At 54.1% G+C, this 17202-nt stretch overlaps 2 protein-coding genes across 7 annotated transcripts in view; one reads left to right on the plus strand and one right to left on the minus strand.

Annotated features, from left to right (window-relative positions):
• Positions 1–16780, minus strand: C4H2orf81 (chromosome 4 C2orf81 homolog). 4 transcript variants are annotated; one of them, XM_043545045.1, is made up of 4 exons: positions 16726–16780; positions 9424–9651; positions 8142–8354; positions 1–4356 (listed from the first exon to the last, which is right to left on the minus strand). In XM_043545045.1, exons 2-4 carry the CDS (start codon positions 9646–9648, stop codon positions 3307–3309), a joined length of 1488 nt encoding a protein of 495 aa, XP_043400980.1. In that variant the 5' UTR covers positions 9649–9651; positions 16726–16780; the 3' UTR covers positions 1–3306. The 4 variants fall into 4 exon arrangements, with proteins under 4 accessions (XP_043400980.1, XP_007052867.3, XP_043400978.1 ...); XM_007052805.4 differs by lacking the exon at positions 16726–16780 and adding an exon at positions 13313–13446; XM_043545043.1 differs by lacking the exon at positions 16726–16780 and adding an exon at positions 12850–12998.
• WDR54 (WD repeat domain 54) overlaps positions 13052–17202 on the plus strand; it is an 18224-nt gene continuing 14073 nt past the window's right edge. Inside the window, exons 1-3 of one of the 3 annotated variants that reach the window (XM_043545047.1) lie at positions 13052–13067; positions 13208–13442; positions 16761–16823. In XM_043545047.1, the coding sequence (XP_043400982.1) occupies positions 13218–13442; positions 16761–16823 (288 nt within the window). In that variant the 5' untranslated portion in view covers positions 13052–13067; positions 13208–13217. Of the gene's footprint in view, positions 13068–13088; positions 13443–16760; positions 16824–17202 lie in introns of those variants that run through there. The other 2 variants (XM_037898499.2, XR_006290297.1) reach the window with 2 other exon arrangements.

Consider the following 17202-nt stretch of genomic DNA (forward strand, 5'->3'; position numbering starts at 1 on the left):
ATCCTCGTCCAAGATTTCCTCCTCCTGCCTTGGTCCACTCTCAACTGTCATGCGAGCCACCGAAGTATCCACAGTGGCCTTCACAGTGGAGGTGGGGTTGGCGCCGAGTATCGCGTCCAGCTCTTTGCTCCTGCGCCTTGTGGTCGGCGTTCCGCAGCTCTTTCACTTTGACCTTGCACTGCCGTGTGTCCCGGTCGTGCCCCCTCTCTGTCATACATCGTGCAATCTGTCCGTAGGGATCATAATTCCTATGGCGGGAGCAGAGCTGGGGCTGGACAGCCTCCTCTCCCCAAATGCCGATGAGGTCCAGCAGCTCAGCATAGCTCCAAGCGGGGGATCGCCCGGTGCGTGGAGCAGGCCTGGCCACCTGGAAAGATGCGCTGAGACCACTGCACGCATCACCGAGCAAACAGGAAGGGGACTTTCAAAATTCCCAAGGAATGTACGAGGTGGGGCTGACGGTTGGTCACCTGAAGGCAGGGCAATAGAGTTCAAACAGATGACCAGAGAGGCGAGAACAGGCATTGAGGGGCACCTCCCGGAGGCCAGTCACAGCGCTGTAATCGACCAGGGTGTCTACGCTGGCACCGCAGCGCTGTAGCCGTGGCGCAGGAAGCTCTACGCCTCTCGTCGTGGTGGGTTTTTCACAGCGCGACAACTGCGCAGTTTCTCAGTGGCACGGCCCTGTGTACACCTCAGGAGATACAGCGCAGAAAGCTGCTTACCTGCGCAGAAACTTGCCAGTGTAGACAGGGCCTCACTTATAACATCTGTATCCCATATTGCAAGCTGATATTTAAGCATTTGTATTGTGAGCCTCTGTGACTGTGTAACTCACCAGACAGGAGAAGTAGTGTGAAGTACTGGTCTCCAACAGAAGGTGTTATGTCCTGCCCAAAAGGTAAGGTCCATCAATGCCAAATGGACTACTGAGGGACATTAAAGAGGACAAAATACTTTGTCACTCTGCTCTCACTACCCCATGAGGATGAGTCATGCAAGTGGATTCTTCCCATCAGCTGAGTTCGCAGCCCAGAGCACATGGAATGAAAACGCCTAATGTAAGATAAGTATAAAATTAAAGAATTAAAGTGTTGTAAAGAAAGGCTCTTACTAGCAAATAGAAGGAAGGCCATGAAAATAATGAGTTATAAGGCCAAAAGGAATAAAGTAGGGAGGAAGTCTGGTCCAAAGAATAACTAATTTGATAAGGGGAAGGCCTCTGATTGATAAGGGTGACTGCAGATGGTTTTAAATCAAAGAGAGTCTGACTTAAAATGAGCCAACACGGCCCTTCCCCAACCCACCCACCAGTGCAGTGGATGCATCCGATGAAGTGAGCTATAGCTCATGAAAGCTTATGCTCAAATAAATTTGTTAGTCTCTAAGGTGCCACAAGTCCTCCTGTTCTTTTTGATCTAATAGGAGTGTTTCTAGTGGGTGTCACTGACATCTGTTCTTGCTTCACTGCTATTCAAGGTCTTTATCAATGATCTGGAAAAAAATATAAGCTTGTTGCTGGGAAGGTTTGAAGATGACACACAAATTGGTGGACTGTTAAATAACGACAGGTCAGTTCAACACAGTAATCTAGATACCATGGTAAGTCAGACGCACTTGAACTACCCTTGTTTTCATGCAACTACATGGAAGGTCATAGATCTAGATCCCACTTATGGATGGGGGGCTCTATTTTGGAAATGGGTGACTCAGAAAGGGACCTGGGTGTCATCATGGATTACCAGCTCAACAGGTGCTCCCAGAACAACGCAGTGGCTATCAGAGAAAACGTGATCCATGGGGGTATAAGCAGGAGACTATTGAGTCGAGGTAGTGCGATGTTAGTACCACCGTATTGGCATTATTGGGACCATTAACTGATACTGGCTCCGGTTCTCGTATCCACACTTTTAAAAGGATGTGGACAAATTGGAAAGGGTTCAGAACAGCGCTACAAGAACAATCCGAGGTCTGGAAAACCTGCCTCACAGTCAGAGACTCAAGAAGCTCGAGCTGTTTACTTTACCCAAGAGATTGTTAAAAGGAGACTTGATCATAGCCAAGCAGTACCTACATGGGGAGGAGATTTCTGAAACCAGGAGACTCTTTAACATAGCAGACAAAGGCAGAAAAAGATCCAATGGTTGCAAGCTGAAGCTAGACAAATTCAGAGTAGAAGCAAGGCACATATTTGTTACACTGAGGGTAATTAACCATTGGAACAACTTCCGTCCAGATGTGGTGGATTCTCCACCACTAAGTCTTTAAATCAAGATTGGATGGCTCTTTCTAAAAGGTCTGCTTTAGCTAACCCATGAGTTACAGGTGTGATGCAGGAATCACTGGGTGAAATCCAGTGGCCTGTGCTATGCCGGAGGTCAGACGATGATCGGAACTGTCCCTTCTGGCCCTAAAAATCTATGAAACACAAACTCCTGCAGCCTTCACTCTGCATTCTGCAACATGAAGCACCAGGCTCCTCCTTAACCATCTTGTAACCTCTTTCGAATCTACCCCATGCCCCAGGGCGGCCAGGGCCCCAAGCTAGGGAGAGTTACTCTTCCCAACCCTGGTACAGACTCCCAGGACCTAGGCATGTCCATGAGGAAGCACAGCTTTGAATTTCCTGACTTTGACCTCTTGCAGGTTGCAGCCACAGCATGCCCATAGCGGAGTTCTGTGCACTGCGTGGAGGATGCCCTGCGAATGGTATGATACAATGTGCTTTGCCATGGGTGGGCTCAGGGTTTGAATGGTAACCAGTGAAGCGAACTGAATTCCTGCCCGCAACCTCCAGTCCCTCCTCCGCTCCCACCCACACAGCTAGGTGCTCAGGGACCACAGTGATGGACAGACAGACCACGGGTTGGGACTATTGCTAACTGGGCTATGGAGACACTCTGAGAAAAGAGAGAGGAGGAACATTTCATTAAGCAATCATCCCTGCTGCAGCTGGGCGAGGTTATAACAGGTAAATTAATAGCATCCAGGGGGCCTGTAGCCTTGGGGCCCAGGCTGTCCCCCCGGATGCCATGGGGTCTCCTGGGTCAGAGGGGCTGGTCTGCAGGGAGGTGGAACCAAAGCAGGCAAGTGAATCATACTGTGGGTGCTTGGGATTTATTGTTACCAAGAGCCAGGGAAGATGAGGAGGTCCCTCGTCACACGCACCAGCAGGTTACCACAGCCACGCAGCGAGACACCCCTGCACACCACGCTGGCTGGAGAGGCTGGGGTTCTGTAACAGGCCGTGCGATGGTACGGCACACCAGCCCAGTCCCAGAGGGGAGGGCAGGAAGCATGCTGCACTTACAAGTGCTCTGGCCCCGATGACATGAGGGATGTGAGCAGAGCTGCTGGCCGGACCTGGGGCATGTGATCACAGATGAGCTGCTCCACAGCAACGGCGGGCAGGGGCACTCTGGGGCGGATGGGCCTGAGCTTTCTTCGGAAGACCCCTTCCCCTCCCTCTTCATAGAGTGCACCATGGTGGGGCCCACACTTCACACTGCTGCTGTCCCTGATTGCCACTCCTGGGGCCAGCTCAATGGAGTCCAGCAGGTTGCTGGGCTTCCAGTAGACATGGCTGCTGGGTTCAAGGCTTTTCCCTTTGGAAGGCAAATGCTGTGCTCTCTTGTCTGCGTGGCTCTGACAGAAAGCCTGGGCCAGCCCACCACTCTGCATGGGTCCCGTGTCCTGGAGCAGCTTAGTGCTAGTGAGCTCTCCCACCCCTGGCCCTTGGGCTGCATGGCGATGGGACTTCGTACTCCTCTGGCCACGCCCAGAGACGGTTTTGAGAACTTCCTGCCGCTTGGCCTCAACATCTGGATCCAGCACCTCCACCTGGGGCTTGATCCAGCACTTGGGTAGATGGGCTGGGTCCAGCTTGGGCATGGCGATGACTGAACCAAACTCATTGTACATCACGTCCTTGATCTTGGGGGGCCTGCCCGTCTGGATCTTCAGCAGGTTGCTGCAGGACATGGGCAGGAGCTGGTGAAGGCTGCAAAGATCCTCCTGTGGTGATTCCTCAGGCAGGGTCTGTGAGAGCTGCTGCCGGAGCAGCTCCTTCTCAGTCTCCTGTAGGGGCCTGGCCATGCTCTTAAGGCTGGCTGAGTGCAGCAGTCCTCGATGGGGCCTGTATGCTTTTCTGGTCTTAGGCAAGGGGGGTGGGGCTGGGGCTGGGGCTGGGGCTGGCTGGGAAAGCAGATTCTGGGGCCTGGATGACTTTGCAGACTTGACCCCCTCCTCCTGAGAAGGCTGTTCTGACAGGGTGCCTGCTGGCACCTCGGGGGATCCTGTGTAGAACCGCGTCTCCTCATGGGAAAGTGTTTCCTCGGGGAGTTTGTCCAAAGACACCTGTTGGAAATAGCCATTAATGTAAAGAGAAAGCCTCAGCTTCACAGGCCAGAGTGGCCACCACACCCAGGACAAGCTGTTGCCCACTCAGTAGCAGGGCCTGAAGGCCATTTCTTCATACCCCAGCAAATGGGTGGAAGGCAAGAGCCAGGCCATAGTGCAGCGGGTGTTTGGGGTCAAGGTCTTCACTGTCAGAGAGGGAGCTGGTTGGTGAGGTCACGCTGGCACATCACTCCTCCCGCGCCCCTCCCAGTGGACAGCCTTGGCAGAACGAAGGGCTGAACTGACTCTGCTGTTCACCCTGAACCTCCTCTATGCCCCTCCTGCCCAAGCAGCTCCAAGAGATGTTCCACCATGAGACATCCTGCGACTGTCGCAAGATCCGACAGCAAAGAAATCCCTTTCAGTGCACGCAGCAACAAATGGGAATGAGCTGGGCCCCGGATCATTCCTGTTCCTTTCTAACACATCAGCATCCTGCAACACTGCAGCCCATATTCTTCATAGTGGTATCAGTACAATAGGATTATGGCATAATTATGATGCATATTACGCAAGACGGATCATGTAGGATGTCACGAAAAGGTTAAGATTGCCTGAATATGATTATCCTATTTGTATGCATGTATCATTTTTGTACCTGAAGTTATAAATACTGACTATGTATCTGTACTTCAAATGTAGTTACACCTGGGTAATGCCCACTAGACAAGATGCTTTCAGTCTAGACAGCGGGTGGGGCAGGACCTATTCAGGGTAATGGGTCATTAGGAAAAACAATAGGCCTTAGGAGAAGGTTATGCCCCATCTTGGGAGCGTTCCTGAGAATGCTACAGACAGCCTGTAAGTAATGGCTGCTATGACTCTACAAGGACACGTGACCAGGCCACATGACGCTAGTCTGCACCTTGGGATGTCAGTGTTTTTCCACAGCCTGGTCTGGTAACCAAGCTTTGAAACAAAGGGTCCCGCCATATGCTAAATCTATATAAGGCAGGGAGTGACATCATCTGGGGTTCTTCACTTCACAAGAAGACTCCTTGAAACACCTGAGGAACAAAGACTGAAATGGGGGAAGTGCTGGACCCAGGCTAAAGGGATTTCTAGCCTGTGTATGAATGATCTGGGGACAGGGCCCTCCTTAGGCATACGCCGCTTATGCAGCTGCGTCGGGCACCCGAAAATGTGGGGCACTACCGGGACAGCAGGTAAGAACGGGTCGGCTCCCGCACACCCAGCGCGTGCTGCAGCCTCCTTAGGCAGGGGCTGTATTCACAGAGCCGAATGCGCCAGCGCCGTGCACTCTGCGTGAGGGAGAGGGTACGGGGGTCTCTGCGGGGAACTGAGACTCTCCGCCGGTGTGAGGTGGGCCGGGCAGCTCGGTATCCTTTGCTGCCTCGTCTCTCCCCCCCACTTTGCGAGCCCGGGCTGCCGCAGCATCTGCTGCATACAAAGCTCGGTGTGTGTCAGCAATGGGGGGGTTCTTCTGGGGGTCCGTGGGTGGCAGTGGTCGCTGTGCCCCACGTAGGGCACACGGGCACCAGTTTAATAATACTGCATAGGGCCCCATAAATCCCAAGGACAGCCCTGCCCAGGGATTCCAAGCTGTAAAGCAAGTGCAGCTTGCCCCTTAAGAATCTGCAGCCTGCTTGTATCATTTTTCGGTGAGAATCTGCTAATTCATATCCAATCTATCTAATATATTAAGCTCAGTTTGCATTTTTTGTTTATTTACTAGGTAATCTGCTTTGATCTGTTTGCTATCACTTATAATCACGTAAAATCTATCTTTTGTAGTGAATAAATTTATTTTATGTTTTAATCCAAACCAGTGAGCTTTGACTGGAGTGCTTGGGGAAAATCTCTGCTTGGTTACCACAAGTGTGCGTTATTCTCTTCACACTGAGGGAGAGGCGGACCAGGTGTTAAACCCATATACTGGCCAGATCCGACCAGGGCAGGACGATCCTGCTCTGGGTCCTAGGCTGGGAAGCTGGTAGTTAGAGGGCCTGTGTGTAATTGCAGCTGGGTGTGTCCCTACCTGTGTGAAGGCTGGAGGGGTTTGGACATCGTCACAGCAGCCCAGGGTGAGAGGGAGCCCAGGCTGGTGGGTCAGAGGGCTCAGTGGCACCCCAGTTCCAGGTGGCACCCCAGGGGGAACCTGTCACATGTCCCTCCATTGGCTTTGAAACACACACCGAGCTTTGTACGCAGCAGATGCTGCGGCAGCCCGGGCTCGCAACGTGCGGGGGAGAGACGAGGCAGCAAAGGATACCGAGCTGCCCGGCCCACCTCACACCGGCGGAGAGTCTCAGTTCCCCGCAGAGACCCCCGTACCCTCTCCCTCACGCAGAGCGCGTGGCGCTGGCGCATTCGGCTCTGTGAATACAGCCCCTGCCTAAGGAGGCTGCAGCGCACGCTGGGTGTGCGGGAGCCGACCCGCTCTTACCTGCTGTCCTGGTAGTGCCCCATTTCAAAGCTCCATTGACAATGGGTCTCTGGCACATGGGACCTGTTGGAAGGGCTGCAGGACCAGCAGGAGCTGGGAAGGAAGTATTTACACTCATACAGACATGCCATGTTGACTGACTGTCCCATGGTGGCAGGGCATTAAGGGGTCACCGCCTGCTCTGATGCACACCCAAATCTCAGCATGTCTGTGGGAACCTCACTGGCTTGGCTGGTGGGAGTGGATGAGCTACCTCACTGAGAAGGGAAGGGGGAAAGCCTATCATCCATGGGAGGGGTAGGCATACCAGTGCAATTTCTAGGGGTCAGATGACCACAGCACAAAGCCCAGCATTGCTTGACACGCTTATTGACTGGCTTGGTAGAGAGGGGGTGGCTGGAATTCCTCTCTCATCCATGGACAAAATCTCAGAGGCTGTTTGGCTCAAGGTGAAGCATCACATGCCAAGACAGGTTGTCTCTGCAGGCAGCTCCATACTGAAGAAGGCACTTGCAGGATCCACAGGCTGCAAGGGCACCCTAGTTTCCTGGAAGCTGGGGGATGGGCTGATGGTTTTTTCCATGGCATTCATCCCTGTAGGTTCCAAGCCTCACAATGTCAGGACACTTGTCTTCCCAACCCCCCGGTGAGTACCGTATGGAAGCTCTAGCCCCATTGTACAGATGGGAAAAGAAGTCCAGATCCAATGCCTTAGCCACACAAACGTCCTTCCTCTCTAGGCAGAGATCCTCAGGAGGAACCCTCACACCTCTGCTCCAAGGCATTGAATAGGTGAGACAAGGCCCGGCATCCTGGCTAGTAACTGCATGGGGCACAGCTCCACCAGAGTCTAAGCCAGACTTTCCTACAGCTTCTTACACTCCGAGGGGCAGAGCACTGGGTGCAGCGAAGAGAACTCAGCAAACCACTGCTGCCAATGGGAGTGGGGAACTGGACTGCGCTTCTCTAATCCCAAGAGGCCAGGAGGACTTTCTCCAGCGAGCAATGGCTTAAAGGGGCAGGTGGTCAGGAGGCCTTACAAGGCTGTGACCGTGATTCTGACTTTCAAGGCTGTCTCTCTGGCCTGAAGTCCAGGACTCACGCCCAGCAGGACTGGTCCTGTATCTCCATGGACTCCTCCGTGGTGGAGTTCCAAGCAGAATCTGGCCCTAGAGTACTAATCAGATTGAAGGCAGTGTCAGGTCTCATCTCTTGAGCCCTGCCAGGCCCAGAATGCCTCTGTCAGGACAAGCACTCAGGAGCAGCCTGCTTCCTTCCCCCACCCCTCACTGGTCCAGAGCCATTGCTCCCAAGGTAAGCCCTGGTGCTAGAGTACCTCTCTCCCCTGTGGTAACAGGGTCAGACTGGTTCGCATAACGGGAACTGAGCCCTGTGCCCACGAGTCTGTGACACAGGCCACTGGCTCCTCCTCCTCCTGCCAGGTGGCATCTTCTTCCACGGTGGCCTCCCCCTCATCCCGCGCCAGGAAGCGCCATTCGGCAATCTGCAGGATGGCATCCCGTGCCTGGCTGACGGTGAATGGGATGCACTGGGAAAGCAGAGCAGAGACAGAATGAGCCCAGCACCACCCACTTGCTTCCTGCCTTTGGCTAGGAGTGAGGCAGGAGACCAAGACTCCATCCCAACTCCCGTACGCACACCCCACCCATCAGTGTGCCCTTGCTGTCCATGCCACCTCTGACTTTGGCCCACTGAATCTAAGGGAGTCCAAGCTGGTGCAGCTCACGTGCCGAGTCAGAAGAGAGTCGTGTGGCCAGGGAGGTGACTGTCAGGATGGGTACCCCTTCCAACTAAGCAATCTGCATATAGTAAAATAATCCATGTTGCACGAAGCTCAGCGCTCCAGAGCACTGACGCAGTCCCACCCCTGGAGAGCAGAGGCTACTATCTCCATAATGGAGCTGAGAGGAGAGTTGAAGGCCACGAGGGAGATGCCCATTCTATTTGGGGTATCAGACCATACCCATCACCATGGTATCTGAGTGCCTAATGGCTGAGGGCAGGAGCTGAGTGTGACTCGGGGTGTACTCAGCCTGGGAGCCGGTGGATGGGAGCACGAAGACTTCTGTGTAAGCAAAGAGATTTCCCCTGGGGTTCCAGGAGCTCTCAGCCTGAGGGAGGGGGATACAAATCCAGCTTCGAGCAAGGAGCTGGGCAGCCAAGGCAGGGTCACACAGAGGCCACTGCAACAGGAACCTCTTGCCCCATCCCCTCCGGAAGCTCCATTTCTAGTGGCCACAGGAAGGATCCATCCTGGATCCCTGCTCTGCTTTCCTTCCTCTCCATGAAGCAAGCAGCAGCATAGAGCCGCTCCGGGTCAGACGGCCTGGTCCCTCTGGACCAACACCTTTCCCTGAACCCTTCCATCTGTTACCATAGGGCTTGGTTTCACACAGCCGGTGTTCTCAGTGGCTCCCTACAGAATGAACGCAGAAGAATGGCCCTGCGGCTGGGGCCATTCAGAAGTAGCCGGAACAAAGCCCTGGAGAGTAGCCTGTAAGGAACAGTCCTGCCCTGAGCCCAAAGCTGGGACCAAAGAGAGCTGTACCATCTCTACCACTTAGATTCCATGGAAAGCCCCGGCCTGGCATGCTCACCTGCCGAGCCAGGTACACTTTATAGCACTCATCCATCACTTGGTTTATCATCCCTGCCAGGATATCCCCCACTCCATCCTCTCCTTCCTCCATGGTGACCAGGGAGATCCATTCCGACTCAGAGAGGCGCCCTGGAATGATATCCACTTGAGGGATGGGTACCGTGGGGGGGCGTGACTTCTCCGCCCGTGACTTGGAGAGAGGCACACGGTCCCGGGACGTCATTTTCTGCAGGGAAATATGACAATGCCCATCAGCACCATCCCATTAGCACTGTACCCATAAGAACATAACATAAGAAAGGCCGTGCTGGGTCAGACCAAAGGTCCATCTAGCCCAGTGTCCTGTCTTCCGACAGTGGCCAGTGCCAGGTGCCCCAGAGGGAATGAAAAGAACAGGCAATCACCAAGTGATCCATCCCCTGTTGCCCATTCCCAGCTGCTGGCAAACAGATGCTGGGACACCATCCCTGCCCATCCTGACTAACAGCCATTGATGGACCTCTCCTTCATGAATGTATCTAGTTCTTTTTTGAACCCTGTTATAGTTTTGGCCTTCACAACACCCTCTGGCAAAGAGTTCCACAGACTGACTGTGTGTTGTGTGAAAAAATACTTCCTTTTGTTTGTTTTAAACCTGTTGCCTATTAATTTCATTGGGTGACCTTTTGTTATGAGAAGGAGCAAATAACACTTCCTTATTTACTTTCTCCACCCCAGTCATGATTTTATAGACCTCCATCATATCCGCCCTTAGTCGCCTCTTTTTCAAGCCGAAAAGTCCCAGTCTTATTAATCTCTCCTCATACAAAAGCTGTTCCATACCCCTAATCATTTTTGTTGCCCTTTTCTGAACCTTTTCCAATTCCAATATATCTTTTTTGAGATGGGCCGACCACATCCACACGCAGTATACAAGACGTGTGCGTACTATGGATTTATACAGAGGCAACATGATATTTTCTATCTTATTATCTGTCCCTTTCCTAATGATTCCCAACATTCTGTTCACTTTTCTGACGGCTGCTGCACATTGAGTGGATGTTTTCAGAGAACTCCCCACAATGACTCCAACATAGAATCATAGAATATCAGGGTTGGAAGGGACCTCAGGAGGTCATCTAGTCCAACCCCCTGCTCAAAGCAGGACCAATCCCCAACTCAATCATCCCAGCCAGGGCTTTGTCAAGCCTGACCTTAAAAACTTCTAAGGAAGGAGATTCTACCACCTCCCTAGGTAATGCATTCCAGTGTTTCACCACCCTCCTAGTGAAAAAGTTTTTCCTAATATCCAACCTAAACCTCCCCCACTGCAACTTGAGACCATTACTCCTTGTCCTGTCCTCTTCTACCACTGAGAATAGTCTAGAACCATCCTCTTTGAAACCACCTCTCAGGTAGTTGAAAGCAGCTATCAAAACCCCCTCATTCTTCTCTTCTGCAGACTAAACAATCTCAGTACCCTCAGCCTCTCCTCATAAGTCATGTGTTCCAGACCCCTAATCATTTTTGTTGCCCTCCGCTGGACTCTTTCTAATTTTTCCACATCCTTCGTGTAGTGTGGGGCCCAAAACTGGACACAATACTCCAGATGAGGCCTCACCAATGTCGAATAGAGGGGAACGATCACATCCCTCGATCTGCTGGCTATGCCCCTACTTATACACCCCAAAATGCCATTGGTCTTCTTGGCAACAAGGGCACACTGTTGACTCACTGTTGACATCTCTTTCTTGAATGGTAACAGCTCATTTAGACCCCATCCTTTAATATGGGGTCTACCCAGGGCAACGAGCAACATGGGGCTAGACAGGGCCACCAACTGGGGATAACACTGAGTGAAGGACCAAGCCAGTATGGCCTACAGGCCCCATGCAGTTCCTAGCACTGTACACTGTGCTTTAAAATGGATGCAACGGCCACAGGGACTGTGAGCATGTTATGCTCCGAAGGCAGTGCCCTGATGCCTCTCCCATCCACTCCTCACAGGGACACCAGGGACTGGTGACAAGGATCTGTGCAGGGGTTCATGTGAGTGTCGTTCTGGTATCTGGGAGACAGCAAGTTCTAATGGTTAGAGCAGGGGTCTGGGAGTCAGGATGCCTGGGTGCTAGAACGTTCCCCAGGAAGGACTGGGCTCTAGTGGTATTCCCTGTCCTTAGCGCTGGGGACCTTCGCTGGACACAGAATGCAGGGAGTTCTGGCAACTGACGCTGGGACAAGGAGGACAAACAAGCAGGCAATTCAGTAGGTTGAAGAGGCTGCAGGTGGGGGCCTGTGGTCTTGGCCTCCCCTCCAGCACCGTTGTGCTGCTGGGCGGGGCTAGCTCTGCAGATGTAAAGGGCACCCCCACGCCCGACCGTGCCCCCTCCCAGCCACCCTTTCACCTACCGTCCCCAGCCCTGCCCTCCCAGCCGTTCCCCCTCCACCCCCACCCATGCCCCCTCCCAGCCACCATTGCACCCCCCACCCCCAGCACTGCCCTCCCAGCCATGCCCCCTCCACCCCCACTGCACCCCCACCCCCAACCGTGCCCCCTCCCAGCCACCATTGCACCCCCCACCCCCAGCACCGCCCTCCCAGCCATGCCCCCTCCCCCACTGCACCCCATCCCCAACCGTGCCCCTTCCCAGCCACCATTGCACCCCCCGCCCCCGCACCGCCCTCCCAGCCGTGCCCCCTCCACCCCCACTGCACCCCCACCCCCAACCGTGCCCCCTCCCAGCCACCATTGCACCCCCCACCCCCAGCACCGCCCTCCCAGCCATACCCCCTCTACCCCCACTGCACCCCACCCCCAACCGTGCCTCCTCCCAGCCACCATTGCACACCCCCACCCCCAGCACCGCCCTCCCAGCCGTGCCCCCTCCCCCACCGTACCCCACCCCCACCCGTGCCCCCTCCCAGCCACCATTGCACCCCCCACCCCCAGCACCGCCCTCCCAGCCATGCCCCCTCCCCCACTGTACCCCACCCCCCACCGTGCCCCTTCCCAGCCACCATTGCACCCCCGCCCCCGCACCGCCCTCCCAGCCATACCCCCTCTACCCCCACTGCACCCCACCCCCAACCGTGCCCCTTCCCAGCCACCATTGCACCCCCCGCCCCCGCACCGCCCTCCCAGCCATGCCCCCTCCCCCACTGTACCCCACCCCCACCCGTGCCCCCTCCCAGCCACCATTGCACCCCCCGCACCTGCACCGCCCTCCCAGCCATGCCCCCTCCCCACTTTACCCCACCCCCCACCGTGCCCCCTCCCAGCCACCATTGCACCCCCGCCCCCGCACCGCCCTCCCAGCCATGCCCCCTCCCCCACTGTACCCCACCCCCCACCGTGCCCCCTCCCAGCCACCATTGCACCCCCCGCACCGAGCCGGCTGGAGCCCCCGCAGCCCCTGCCCCCTTCCGCTAGCTGCGTCCCCGTCACCAAGGCAACGCCAGCCCCGTCCCGGGCCGTGATGTCATCGCGCTGCGACGCCCGCGCCCTGACTACACGCTGCGCCGTCTCCATGGCAACGGGGGACACGGGGTGAGCGGGAGGGATCGCGGCCCCCTTCGGCCCCCTGGCTCGGGCTCTGCCCCGGCCCCGCCCCCCCGACTGCGCGTGATCCCCCCGCCCCCCGCCGAGTGCGCGTGACCCCGGCCGCCCCCCCGCCGAGTGCGCGTGACCCCGGCCCTCCCAGCCCCCCGCGTGCGCGTGACCCCCACGCCCCCCGCCGACTGCGCGTGACCCCGGCCGGCCCCCCGCCCCCCGCCGAGTGCGCGCGGCCCGGCCCCCCCGCCCGCTCCCGCAGGATGTACCGCAAGGAGCGGAGCGTCCCGCTGAAGAGCAGCAGCTCGGCGCTGTACAACAACCTGAGCGTGCTGCCCCTGCGCGACAAGCCGCTCACCTACTTCGCCGCCGTGCACGGCAGCACCGTCAGCCTGGCCAGCGCCGCGGCCGACGGGCTCAGCGTCTCGCACCGCCAGCTGCAGGCCAAGGAGGGCGGCCTGGCCGTCAGCGCCTCCATCGTCACCCAGGTAGGGGCGGCAGGGAGCCCCCGGCTCCCCGGGGCAGGGCTGGCGCTCGCAGGGCTCCCCTGCCCACGGGGCCCTGAGTTCGGACCCGTAGCCAAGGGCAGCTCCCGCCAGGCTCGGACACGCCCGTAAGCCCGGCCCGGCCCGAGGGGAGAAGTAGGGGCCGGGGCGGGGCCGGGCTAGGGAGGCCGGCGGGCACAGACCCAGAGTAGCTGGGTGGTTGGGGCTCCTGGGTTCTCCCCGAGCCTGCCCTAACTCACTGGGCTCATGACTCGGCCTCGCTGCCCCTGCCCTTCCTTGGGGAGAACAGCTCTCTCCTGCCTCCCCGGGAGGCCACAGCCGCCTTGGTAGGACTCCGGGGGCAGTTTAGGGTCAAGCCAGGGCCCCCCCGGAACGTCTCCAGTCCAGCCAGCATTGCACGTCAACCACATTGCCCCCAAACGCTGCCTAGACCAACCTCCTCCAGCCACTTGGTACTGGAGGAGCCCTAAGCTTGGGGAGAGGGGTCTTCACAGATTGTCTCTAGCTTCTAGGATGCTATGTGCCAGGCTTTAACTCTTGACCCTGTCTCCTGGAGAGCAGTGCAGGCTTCTTGCTCCTCTCCCCTCTCTGCCTGGCCCTCGCTGACCTGCTTTCCTACATTGTAAGGCCAGAGGAGACCAGTGTGGTCAGCTAGTCTGACTTCCTGTATGACACGGGCCAGAGATCTGCCCCACAATAATTCCTGGAGCAGAGCTTTTAGAAAAACAGCCAGTCTTGATTTAAAAAATCACCAGTGATGGAGAATCCACTTCACCCCTTGGGAAATTGTTCCCATGGTTAATTACTCTCACTGTTAAAAAAAAAATATGCCTTATTTCCAATATGAATTTGTCTAGTTTCAACTTTCAGCCATTGGATCATGTCATACCTTTCTGTCCTAGATTGAAGACCCCATTACTAAGTATTTGTTCCCCATGTAGGTACTTTAATCAAGTCATCTCTTAACTTTCTCTTTAAGCTAAATAGATTGAGCTCCTTAACTGTCATTAAATGGCATTCTAATCCTGTAATCATTCCTGTGTCTCATCTCTGAATCCCCCCCAATTTATCAACATCCTTTTTGAATGGTGAGCACCAGACCTGGACACGGTATTCCAGCAGCAGTCATGCCCGTGCCAAATAGAGTGGTAAAATAACCTCTCTAGCATTTATGCATCCCAGAATTGTATTAGACCTTTTGGCCACAGTGTTGCACAGGAAGCTCATGTTCAGCTGATTCGCTATCACCCCCCCAAATCTTTTTCAGAGTCACTGCTTCCCAGGATAGTCTCCCAACCTGTAAGTGCAGCCTGCATTCTTTGTTCCCAAGTGTATGCACTGAACCGTATTAAAACACACATTGTTTGTGGCATCCAGTGTACCAAGAGGGCTAGATTGCTCTGTATGAATGACCTGTCCTCTTCATTGTTTACTACTCCCCTAATTTTTGTGTCATCTGCAGATTATTAGTGTTCCTAACAAACGTGTTAAGTAACATAGGGCTAAGAACTAATCCTGCAGGACCCCTCTGGAAACACACTCGGTTGGTGACTATTTCTCATTTACAGGTATATTTTGGGACCCATCAGTTAGCCAGTTTTTAATCCATTTCATGTGTGTCATGTTCATTTGATGTCATTCTAGTTTTTTAATCAAAATGTCGTGTGGTACCAACTCAAACACCTTACAGCAGTCTAAGTATATTACTTCAACACTATTATGTTTATCAACCAAACTTGTAATCTCATCAAAAAAAATATCAAGTTAGTATGACAGGATCTGTTTTTCCATAGAATTCCATTAATTATATTACCCTCTTTTAGTTCATTATTGATTGAGTACTCTATCAGTTGCTCCATTATCTTGCCTGGGATCAATATAGGCCTATCAGCCTGACAATTACCTGAGTCATCCTGTTTACCTTTTTAAAAATTGGCACATTAGCTTTCTTCTGGAACTTCCCAGTGTGCCAAGACATTTTTTTAAAAAAAATCAACATGAATGGTCCAGTGAGTGCCTCAGCCAGCTCTTTTAAAACTCCTCGATGCACATTTTCTGGGCCAGCTGATTTAAAAGTGGCTTGTTTTAGTAGCTTCTGTTTAATATCCTCCAGAGATACTCACAGAAAGGAGTGTTATCACTGTATGATGAGACTGCATAATCTTTTTTCCCCCCAAATACAAAACAGAAATATTTATTGAACACATCTGCCTTTTTTGCATTAATATTGATAATTCTACGATTTCCATCTAGTAGTAGATCAGGGATCTCAAACTCAAATCACCACGAGGGCCACATGAGGACTAGTACATTGGCCCGAGGGCCGCATCGCGGACACCTTTTCATATAAAGATACAAAAGCGCTGCCCCAACTCCGTCCCTTCCATGAGGCCCCACCCCTTCCCCACCCCTATTCCAACCCCTTCCCCAAAGTCCCCACCCCACCTCCGCCCCCTCCCTGCCCCTATTCCAACCCCTTCCCCAAATCCCCGCCCCTGCCCCGCCTCTTCTCTGCCTCCTCCCCTGAGGTCACAGCTCCCTGCTCCTCCCCACTCCCTCCTGGAAAGCGATAAGCGCCGACAACAGGTGTTTGACGGCGGGAAGCGCCTGGAGGCAGGCAGAGGAGCGGGGATGCGGCGCGCGGGAGCGAAGGGGAAGGGGAGCTTGATGGCCACAGGAAAAAGCTTTGCGGGCTGCATGTTTGAGACCCCTGTAATAGACCAATACCATTGTCAGGATTCTTTTTGTTCCTAATATATTTTTAAAACTCCTTATTGTTCTTAACTCTGCTGGCCATATATTTTTTCCTTGTGTCCTTTGAGTTCCCGTATCAATTTTCTACAATTTTTCACTTCTGATTTATATTTATTACTATCAACTTCTCCCTTCTTCCCTTTGTTATATATTACAGCTGCCTTCACTTCCCCTCTAAACCTGGTTGGTTTTTTTTAAACCAGCACAGCCTTCTTCCTCGAGTGTGGCTTTTGGGCATCTAGTAAGGTGTTCTTAAATGATTCTCAATCATCATTCACACTTTTTGGGTTAAATTCTTCCTCCCAGCTGATTTGGCCCATAATCATTTTCAGCTTTGTGAAATTGGCCTTATTAAAGCACCGAGTATATCTATTACTGGTCTGGACTTTATTCTGTTTGTACATTATAAATGGGATCAAATCATGATCATTTGTGCGTAAGCTACCATTAACTTGTAGTTCTGTGATCAGTTCCTCTTTAGCTGTTAGGATAAGGTATAATATAGAATTACCCTGTGTGGGCTGCAACAACTCCTTTCCCTTTCAGGCCTCCTGGTGTGTCCTGCCCTCTCGAGTTCTCCTGGTCCTGACCTCTCAGAAAGGCATCCAGGTAAGAGTGCTTCCTTTTCTAGGCTCTGGGAAGGGAGTGGGCGGGGCCTGTGGTGGAGAGCTCTGTCTGAACAAGGCCAGTCTTCTGAGCTGCAGGAAGGTCAATGGAGGCATGTCATAGGGCATGACTGCCCCATAGTACCCTCTGCTGGGGAAGTCTGGCTCTGCAGGCACTTCCTGCCTCAGTTTCCCTTCACCAGGGTTTTCTGTCTCTCCCAGCATTTCACATGGCTCAGGCCTCCAGCTGGGTCATTCTCACAGTGCAGTCCCCTTCCAGGGTAACAAAAGTCCCAAACAAACAAAAGATTTTTTCCCATCCACTTGGGCCCCTCTTCAGCCCAGCCTTCAGGCTCAGTTCCCTGTCCCTTCTCAGTTTTCTC

Source organism: Chelonia mydas, chromosome 4 (genome assembly GCF_015237465.2).
Source record: "Chelonia mydas isolate rCheMyd1 chromosome 4, rCheMyd1.pri.v2, whole genome shotgun sequence".
Lineage (NCBI taxonomy): Eukaryota > Metazoa > Chordata > Testudines > Cheloniidae > Chelonia > Chelonia mydas.

Excerpts from the sequence above, each read along its gene's own strand:
- C4H2orf81 (XM_043545043.1), bottom strand. The coding sequence starts at position 12,933 with ATGGAGACGGCGCAGCGTGTAGTCAGGGCGCGGGCGTCGCAGCGCGAT. Across the intron at positions 8,355-9,423 it reads AAGTGTACCTGGCTCGGCAG|TGCATCCCATTCACCGTCAG; the intron begins GTGAGCATGCCA and ends CTGCTTTCCCAG. Across the intron at positions 4,357-8,141 it reads TGTTACCACAGGGGAGAGAG|GTGTCTTTGGACAAACTCCC; the intron begins GTACTCTAGCAC and ends TATTTCCAACAG.